At 49.0% G+C, this 9,795-nt stretch overlaps 1 protein-coding gene across 2 annotated transcripts; it reads left to right on the top strand.

Annotated features, from left to right (window-relative positions):
• Nucleotides 1–2,854: 2,854 nt before the first annotated feature.
• LOC309524867 (uncharacterized protein) lies at nucleotides 2,855–9,320 on the top strand (the record flags this gene model as incomplete). Of its 2 annotated transcripts, none has more annotated exons than XM_082210016.1 (6): nucleotides 2,855–2,879; nucleotides 3,976–4,437; nucleotides 5,159–5,288; nucleotides 5,578–5,663; nucleotides 5,769–5,814; nucleotides 8,425–9,320. In XM_082210016.1, the coding sequence occupies exons 2-6, from the start codon at nucleotides 4,000–4,002 to the stop codon at nucleotides 9,318–9,320; spliced, it is 1,596 nt and encodes a 531-aa protein (XP_082066142.1). In that variant the 5' UTR covers nucleotides 2,855–2,879; nucleotides 3,976–3,999. The 2 variants fall into 2 exon arrangements, with proteins under 2 accessions (XP_082066142.1, XP_082066141.1); XM_082210015.1 differs by lacking the exon at nucleotides 2,855–2,879 and adding an exon at nucleotides 3,351–3,628.
• Between the last annotated feature and the right edge of the window lie 475 nt (nucleotides 9,321–9,795).

Below are 9,795 nucleotides of genomic sequence, written 5' to 3'. Positions count from 1 at the left end.
TTGGCATCCCTGAATTATGGAGCTTCTCGATTTTGCGCCCCATCAGCTTGGCACCCTGTGCCAGGGAGAACCACCCTCACTGTCCTAAACCCAGCGTTGCTATGAGCTGTAGTTTGCTAAAGGTGCTGGAAGTTGTCAGAAGAGAACCCCTCATTCCCCTCACAGAGCTAAATTTCTCAGAGTGGCTTAATGCTCAATGCCTCTTCCAAGAGAACTACCAGGAATCTTGGGGGGGGGAGGCACAATTGTTTAAAATGGCATCATAATGCTTTAAAACAGGCTTCCTCAACCTTGGCCCTCCAGGTGTTTTTGGCCTACAACTCCCATGATCCCTAGCTAGCGGGACCAGTGATCAGGGATGATGGGAATTGTAGTCCCAAAACATCTGGAGGGCCAAGTTTGGCCATGCCTGCCTTAAAGCTTTCCTGGGGGGGGGGAGGTGCTGGCACTGCGTTCCCTTGAGCATCCCCAGAAAAACAACAACATTGCCTTAAAGTCCAATTAGAAAGCTTGTGGTGTATATTCATTTGAGGATCCCGCCTGGGGACCTGAGGAGACCTGGATTCAAATGCCTAATTATACCTGGCAGCAAGCAGTGGCGTAGCGTGGGGGGTGCAAGGGGGGCAGGCCGCACCGGGCGCAACATCTGGGGGGGGGGCGCGCTCGCTGCCTCCGGAGTCGCCGAAGAGCCTTGGGCACAGGCTGTAGCAGAGCCCCATGTCTCGTGGAACCAACGAGCTGTGCGCGCGTCCGGGCTGAAGGCGCCCGGCAGGCAGCGGCTCTCAGCGCTCGCCGCGGAGGATGCGCCAAGCAGCCCCTCCTCACAGCCCCACCTCCGCCGCTGCTGCTGCAGCTGCTGGGCCATGTTGCATTTTCCTCGCCTCTCTGCCCCCCTCCTCCTCCGGGCAAGCGGCGTCATTTGGGCGGCAGCACCAGCGGCAACTCGCAGGATAGGGGTTAGGGGGGCGCAAATTACTTGCCTTGCCCCGGGTTAGGGGGCGCAAATTACGGTACTTGCGTTGCCCCGGGTGCTGACAACTCACGCTACGCCGCTGGCAGCAAGTACCTAGAGGTGTCTACATTCCCAAAAAGTACAGTTCTGTAGCACTCCTGGAACATCTAAGCTGAGATCCATCCACATCAACATGAGCAGGCGCAGCTTCCCTTTTGTATTTTGCAGGCTGATTGCAGCATTGGGGCTTGATGAGGAACAGGTGGCCCTCCCCTGTTCCAAGCTTACTCCAGCTGAGGAATCACACACTTCCTGGAGCTAACAAGCCCCACCTGGCTAGCTAGGGAGCTGGGCTGTGGGTCCTTGCCTGCCTCAGCCTCCTAGAGCACACACCCACTGCACCCCTTGGAGCCGGCCGAGTTCGTGGAGATCTTTGTCTCTGGTTACGGGTCCTGCTTCTCTGGTTCCTGGGCACTGACTCTCAGCCCATCCTCCGCCGCCCTGTGAGTACATTCCAGCCACCCCACCCACCTCTCCTCCACCTTGCCCTGGTGTGTGCCAATTGTGGCTACACCCCTTCCTCCTCCCTGTCATCCTGCCAATTCATGAACACTCGTCCACTGTGAAGCTCACTTGGAGTCAACCCCTGTTTCTCAACCTAACCAACCTCGCAGGGTTGTTGCAGGGATAAAATAGGGGAAGGGGAAGCAGGTGCACAGCCTCAAACTCCTTGGAGGGAAAGTGGGATAGAAATATAAGATTTGGGAAAGTGGGGTAGAAATGAGGCAGCTAGACTGGTGACTGGGAGCGGCCGCCGAGACCACATAACACCAGTCTTGAAAGACCTACATTGGCTCCCAGTACATTTCTGAGCACAATTCAAAGTGTTGGTGCTGCCCTTTAAAGCCCTAAACAGCCTCAGTCCAGTATACCTGAAGGAGCGTCTCCACCCCCATCATTCTGCCCAGACACTGAGGTCCAGCGCCGAGGGCCTTCTGGCAGTTCCCTCACTGCGAGAAGCCAAGTTACAGGGAACCAGGCAGAGGGCCTTTTCGGCAGTGGCACCCACCCTGTGGAACGCCCTCCCATCAGATGTCAAAGAGAACTACCACAAGACATTTAGAAAACATCTGAAGGCAGCCCTGTTTTACGGAAGCTTTTAATGTTTGATGGATTACTGTATTTTAATATTATTTCCCAGAGTGGCTGGGGAAACCCAGCCAGATAGGCGGGGTATAAATAAATTATTATTGTTGTTGTTATTATTATTATTATTATTTGGCACGATGCAAATTGAATAAAGGGGATGAGGAGGGAAGAGGGAAATAAGCCAAATGTTTGCCCCTCCAGCACTCAGTGTCACCATGAAGCCTTCCCGAACCTGACACAGTCCAGATGTTTCGGGCTGCAACTCCCATCCGGGGCACTGGGAGTTGTAGTTCGAAACATCTGGGTGGTGCCACGTTGGGGAAAGATTGTCATCGTTAATGTTCCAGCTTCTTCCCTCCGGTCAGGAGGAGCTGCAGATTGATTCAGGGGCTGGGTTTGACTCTGCTATGGAAAGCTCCCCCTGCTGATTTTTCTTTCTCAGCTCAAGCTACTGTTAAAGGCACAAAAGGAGCCCAGGCTCCCACCATCTCCACAGTCAGATGACTAACCTACTTCCTTAACAGAAGAGGTGATCCTAGTCAGGTCATTTAGGTTTCTCCCCACCAGAGGGCAGTGCACGGGGGTTGTGTTACCAGGCTAGAATGAAAGGAGTTTTATTTAAGAGGCTGAGCCTCCAGTTGATTAGTCCTTCCTTACACCTGGACGCTAGTTTCATGGGATTGTGTGAGAAGGGGGAAGACTTTCCCAGAGCCTCCTGCAGTAGAGAGATCAGCAGGTGAACACCCTGCTCAGGATTCCTCTGAACTTCTTGCTCCAGGTAAGACTCAATAGAACAAATATAGATAAAAGATTTTGTACCATGGGGGGGACAGGGGACGGGACGACAACAACAAACACCTGCCGTTTCTTTCTTTCCGTTTGCTCCAGATCCTTTATATGATGAGAAATTAATTCGCTCGCCCTGTTTCCAAAGCTTATGCTTGTTTATGCAGGTCAGAAATAATGCACTCAGGACTATAGGAAAGCTGTAAATCTGTGCCCCTCTATTTAGGAGATTTATAAACCACTTGATCAAAGAGCTCCCCAAGCGCTATACAAATCAAATGGTTGGGAGCCGGCACTGCTAAAATCCATAGACTAATTTAAAACCAAGTGGGCTTAATAAAGCCATTGTCATTTAAAGCAAAAAATCTAATGAAATAAACTTTAGAAATTTTTGAAAACGCAGAATCCATAGCTTCATTACCCACCAACTTTTTTTCTCCTCTCTCCTTGCTAATAGTAAACTATTAGGCTGAGGCAGAGTTCTGGAGAACCTGAAAACTTGACCATTATTTTGTGACATTTTGGCTGGCCTAAATACTGATTTTGAAGTAGGTGCTGCAAGATTCTTTATCTCTCTTAATGCAAAGTAAAACGCTGTGATCCTTTACATCTCCTGGCACAACAGGGTAGTCATGGCAGTTATCTGCCTCCCAGACTTTGTCTCCCCTCCTTAGAGGCAACCCCCTTAAGGCAATAAGAAGCAAAGAGAACTAAATGGCCTTTCATACAATGCATTATAAAGTGAGCATCTTCAATTGTTATGCAAATTGTGCAGCACAGGAGTTCAGCCATTTGCCTTTGGAAAGCTATGTATCTGTTGACATCTCCTTTTCATAAGAGAACAATGTCCTTCAGGTAAAGGGCTGAGGTCAAGACAGGAATAAAAAACAGATTTTTACACACACTCGCTTTTTAACATGTATTTATTAAGGTCGTTTATATACCGCTTCATCCTTCAAAGGAATATGGAAATATGTGTAGCAGTTAGCGTTTCTGGGGAACTGAGGTAAATTTATTATTGTGAATATTGTGTCACACACTGGGATTTCAGGGGGACTTCAATACACTCTGTAATCTCTATTTCATAGGATAGGACTTTCCTTGGGACAACAATGGCTCTAGCTGGGCCTCTGAGCAGCCAGATTTTCCTTCCAGCCTCTCTCTCCCCTGGAAAGTTTCCTCGGTCACGTCCCCCATCCAAGATGGCGGACCAAGTTGGCACTCCTGCGGAGACGAAGGCGTTGTGTCTGGCCAGCCAGGAATCTCATCGGCAGATGTTCCGCCAGAGCATTGTCCCGCACGGAGAAACTCCTCTGGGGACACTGTCCCGCCTGAGCGATGCGGCTCATCGATGGCTGCGCCCTCAAGAACGCACCAAGGAACAGATTGTGGATATGATCGTCCTGGAACAATTCTTGTCTCTGCTTCCAGAGGAGATGCAAGTTTGCCTGAGAACTAGAGGGCCAGGCAGCAGCAGCAGCAGCAAAGAGATTGCCCGCATGGTGGAGGCTGCCCTGCAGCAGCAAGAACCAGCTGAAGTCGTCGTGGAGGTGAGGAATGCTGAAGGATTTGTGCAATGACTAATTCTGGTTATTCAAAATCTATAATACTGTCTACCCGTACTGGGCTAGGCCAGATGTGAGGAACCTTTGATCCTGCAGATGTTGATGAACTACAACTCCCATCAGCCCCAACAAGCATGACCAATAGCCAGGGATGATGGAAGTTGTAGTTCTGGAGCGTGGATTTTTTATTGGGGGGGCAGAACCAATGTGATTGGTCAGTTAGTTATTTCTATTGTTTTACTTGATCTAGGGTGGGCAGTTCCCCCTCCACCTTGGCTACACCCATGATCTGGAGCATCTTTTCCCAAACTTGGGTCTTTGGCTGTTTTTGGACTGCAACTCCCATCATCCCTAGCTAGCAAGACTAGTGGTTAGGGATGATGGGAACTGTAGTCCAAAAAAAACAGCCGGAGACCCAACTTTGGGAAACACTGATATGGAGGGTCAAAGGTTGTCCACACCTGGGCTAGACAATGTGGGTCAGAAATTTTGCTCTGGTTAAAGCTGGTGGGAAATGAAAATATTTTTTTCCTTCTGGCCGCTATAAGCCTCACATAAACTCTCTGCAAAACCGCAAACTCCAGAAATGTGTTCCAACTACAACGACAAAAACCTGCCTCTGGTTTTCAGGAATCTGAACTTTGATTCTTTATGGCACTATTGTGACTATACAGCAAACAAATCTTTAGGTGTGAACATTTTTCAGCTGCCAGTGAATTTTGATGAGCCATCGACGTCTTTATCCAAAAGTGAGCAGACTTCAGTGAACCCCGGGCAAAAGACCCTTTACTGGAAAGTCATGGAGGAAAGTGATGAGAGCGGGTCATCATCAATGGGTAAGATCTCTTGCCTTCCCTTTGTTGCTGGATGCAAACAAGTGAGCCACTGAAGGAGGACTTGTTGATGCATGCTTTTTAGCCAAGTTGAGATGTGGATTACATATCATGCCTGAAACAATTATTCTTTCTCTCTTATACACATACTCATCAGCTGAGTAACCGCTTGCTTTGTCATGTCCCTTAATTGCTAACCGCTATGCAACCTGGATTGGGGTCTCCTGAGCCAAAAGGTAGAATTCAGTTGCCTGTGAAGCATTTCTTTTACAGATCACCATTGCTTTTTCAGTGCTTCAGCTGTCAGACAGCAACACATCACAAACAAAAGCTGCCAGTCTTAAGAAGTCTGAAACAGGGATCCTAGCATCCATACAGGTGAGCAAACCTTGGGGAAAAGAGGGAAGGGATTTGGGAGAGGAGATAAATGAGGAATTGCAAGGGGTGCTTGTCACTCACTCATTTTCTTTTTGACCTTAACAGCCTGAATCCATACATCCAGTCTCAACTTGCACTGTTGCCGATCCAGGTAAATTATTTTAGTTACTTACCTAGTTAGTGAATTTATAATTCTCTCTTCTGCCCCAGAGAGCCCAGGGCAGCAAACAGATCCTCAACTGAAAAACAAAGCAATGACATTTTGCAAACAAAGCAAGCGGTAAGCTTTGCAGGTTGCTGTTAACGGATTTGAATATTACATCTTTATATTGTTGGAACCCACCCTGGGATCTTTCAGCGAAGGGTCAGGAAAATAACAAAAATAAAAGACGCCGGTGGCTCTGTGGTTTAACTAGGGCTTGCCGATCAGAAGGTCGGCAGTTCGAATCCCCGCAACAGGGTGAGCTCCCGTTGCTTGGTCCCTGCTCCTGCCAACCTAACAATTCAAAAGCATGCCTGTGCAAGGAGATAAATAGGTACCGCTCCAGCAGGAAGGTAAACGGCGTTTCCATGTGCTGCTCTGGTTTGCCAGAAATGGCTTAGTCATGCTGGCCATATGACCCGGAAGCTGTACGCCGGCTCCCTCGGCCAATAAAGTGAGATGAACGCCACAACCCCAGAGTCTGGACCTAATGGTCAGGGGTCCCTTTACCTTTACCTTATCTTTATATTGTAAGAATCCACCGTGGGATCTTACAGTGAAGGGTCAGGAAAATAATAAAAATAAAAGATACCACCTTTGGCACTCTCTTTGATGCAGAAGAAATATAGGGCTGCTATGGCTGCTTCATAAAGGATCAACAGAGGGAGCTTGGAGGGCTCTGAATCATTGGGGGCTGGTCCATTAGGGTGGAGGAGGCACTGCCCCACCAATTACAGCCTGCCCTCCATCACACACACACACACACACACACCGCCATGTGTTTGCCTTCGGACTTAGAAGGGCAGCAGTGCCTGCCAGATTCCCCTGCCTAGGTCTGAATTTCCCTTGTAGAACTTAGCATGGAGGAGAATGGGGAGACCCCACTGGAATGAGTTGGCTCCGCCTCTCCCTGGCTCCGCCTACTGATCGGGCTCCCTGCCTTCCGACCCACCAGCCACCTCTGGCTCAGCAGTATTCCCTTTGCGTTATGTAGGGCCATCTCTTAGTTTTAGAGACTCTGGGGCACCATATTCTGCTCCTTTGTCGCTAACGAATGCTGTCTTCAATGCACTGCGAGGGGGACAGTGCAGCAGTTGCGGGCACACGTGCTGGGCAGGAGGGCTGAGGTTCAGTCCCCGGAATTTGCAGTTTTAAGGGAAGAGGAAAGGATTCTGCTGGAGGACTTGGAGAGCCACAATGCTCAAAGGGCAAAGTCTTCCATCCTCTTTCCCTGCAGTGACCAAACAGATGCCCATAAGAAAAGAGGCACGCAGGACCTGATTGCAACAGCAATCTCCCATTTGTGTTCCCCAGCAACTGGCCCTCAGAAGGTATATTTCCTCCAACAGTGGAGGCAGAACCTAACCATTGTTATCATCAATAGCGCTGTCCTCCATGAATTTGGCTAATCCTCTGAAATATACTCAGAGTCGAGAGTGGATTTCATGCTCTTTATTCAGCTCATAGTGGTGAGGAGGAATGGAAGTTCCCCCATAATGTCTGCTTTATATACATTATTTACACAATGGACCCCACGTGATTGGCTAATTCCGGGCTTCTCCTGTAGGCCAATCAGGTTGCGGATTCACTTCCACCTGGAGCTGGATTGGGTGGCTCCTGTGGACCAATCAGACTGCTGCATTCTGAATCCTATTGTTCCAGGACCAATCAGACTGCTGCATTTTGGATCCTATTAATCTCAGTACATAACATCCTCTTTAAAAGCTGTCCAGTTTGGTGGCCTTCACTACCTCTTGGGGAGAGCAGATTCCATAGTCTGAACTGTACATTGTGTGAATAAGTACAGTGGTGCCTCGCAAGACGAACGCCTCGCAAAACGAAAAACTTGCAAGACAAAGAGTTTTCCGTTTTTTAGTCGTTCCGCAAGACGAATTTCCCTATGGGCTTGCTTCGCAAGAAGAAAGCCCATAGGGAAATCTCCGGGGACCTCTTTTAAAATGCTGGCGGTCGGGAGCAAAGACTTTCGCCCACAGCCGGCCTTCAGAAGAGGTCCTGGACCTCTTCTGAAGGCCGGCGGGGGGCAAAAGTCTTTGCTCCCCCCCGCCTGCCTTCCCGGGACAGCGGGTCTCCGCTGTCCCGGGCGATCTTAAAATGCTGGCGGGCGGCAGCGAACCCTTCGCTGCCGCCCGCCAGCATTTTAAAATCACCCTGGGACAGCGGAGGCTTTGCTGCCGCCCGCCAGCATTTTAAAATCGCCCCGGGACAGCGGAGGCTTCGCTGCCGCCCACCAGCATTTTAAAATCGCCCCGGGACAGCGGAGGCTTGATTTTCAATGCATTCCTATGGGAAACCGTGCTTCGCAAGATGAAAAACTCGCAAGAAGAAAAAACTTGCGGAACGAATTAATTTCGTCTTGCGAGGCACCACTGTACTTTTTTTTGGTCTGTCCTGAATCTCCCAACTTTCAGCTTCATGGGTCATAGAATTATAGAATGGGAAGGGACCCTGATGATCATCTAAGCCAATTGCCTGCGATGCAAGAATGTCCAATGGGAGAATGCTATTTTGTTGTTGTTGTTGTTGTTGTTGTTGTTCCAGAAATCAATACGGTGGAAATAAATTCAGAAAGCGAGTTTTGGCAGGATGATCCTAAAGACGAAGGGAATGAGATTCCTTCCTGGCCTAGTAAGGAAGAAGAAGATAATGTGAGCTGGTACCGGCCACAGCAAAGCGATCAGCAAGGAAGGCACCCATGGAAGGAAGAGGAAAACGCATTTCATTTTGGAAGCAATTTGGAAGAAAACCACGATCCACAGATCCACTTACAAACCGAACAAGAAGTGGTTGGCTACACTTCTACTTGGCCTGGGGAAACACACACAAGCACATCAGGGTATGAGAAAAGAGACCCCAGAGGAAAAACGTCCTACATGTGGCTTGAATGTGAAAAATGGCCCCCCTTCAGCTCTGACTTTGTAGGCCACTCAGAGATCTTCACTGAACTGAATCCCTCTGAAAACACCTTAAGCAATAGCTCAGTCCTCTTTAAACCTGTTGCCTCTACCACAAGAGAAAGATCGTACACTTGCAAGGACTGTGGGGGAAGTTTCGCTTATAAATCAAGCCTTGATCGGCATCGGATGAGTCACACAGCCAACAGGCCCCACAAATGCCATGAGTGCGGCAAGAGCTTCCAAGCCCGGTCAACTCTTGTTCATCACCAGAGGATCCACACAGGGGAGAAGCCTTACCAGTGCCCCCATTGTGGCAAGAGCTTCAGAGTGAAATCATCCCTGACCCAGCACCAGAGACTTCACACTGGAGAGAAGCCATTCCAGTGTCCTGACTGCGGGAAAAGATTTAATCAGCGCATGAAACTCGTCCATCACTATAGAACCCACACAGGCGAGCGACCCCATCAGTGCTTCGACTGTGGCAAAGGCTTCATTACACGTTCAGGTCTTGTTCAACATAATGAGAGAGTCCACTCTTAGGGTGAAGCCTTATTTACCTAGGGATCCATTAGCCACGCCATCCCCTGGACCTCGGAGGGAACAAAAGTACCAGGAAAGCAAAAATCTTCTTTGGAGAAAAGAGTTTATTGAAAATCTGTGCACAGAGACAAGGTCTGTACTCAGAGACAACCAGCTGGATAGTTCCTGAAAATACACTGGCTGTAAAGCAAGTCACTTCAGCACACTTTCTTATACCCGCAGACTTCCCCAATTGGCTAGCAAATATTGCTTGCTAAACACAAAATATTGCCTGCTAGACATTCCTGTCTTTCTGCTAACCAAGCACTCCCTCCCCTCTCCTTCATACACGTGTCTCTTTTGCTAGTTAAGCATTTCCTTCGTATCTCTTCCTATTCTTGCATTAAGCAGAAGTAAAGCAGGAAACATCTTGCTAGTGGTTTTCTAGTTAACAGCAGTTTCTGGCTAGGCAGGAAGCGACCTTCTGACCTGTAGC

This window comes from Podarcis vaucheri (assembly GCF_965113315.1).
Source record: "Podarcis vaucheri genome assembly, chromosome: 2".
Classification (NCBI taxonomy): Eukaryota; Metazoa; Chordata; class Lepidosauria; order Squamata; family Lacertidae; genus Podarcis; species Podarcis vaucheri.
The sequence above is the reverse complement of the archived record's forward strand: the minus strand, read 5'-3'. Positions and strand labels throughout refer to the sequence as shown.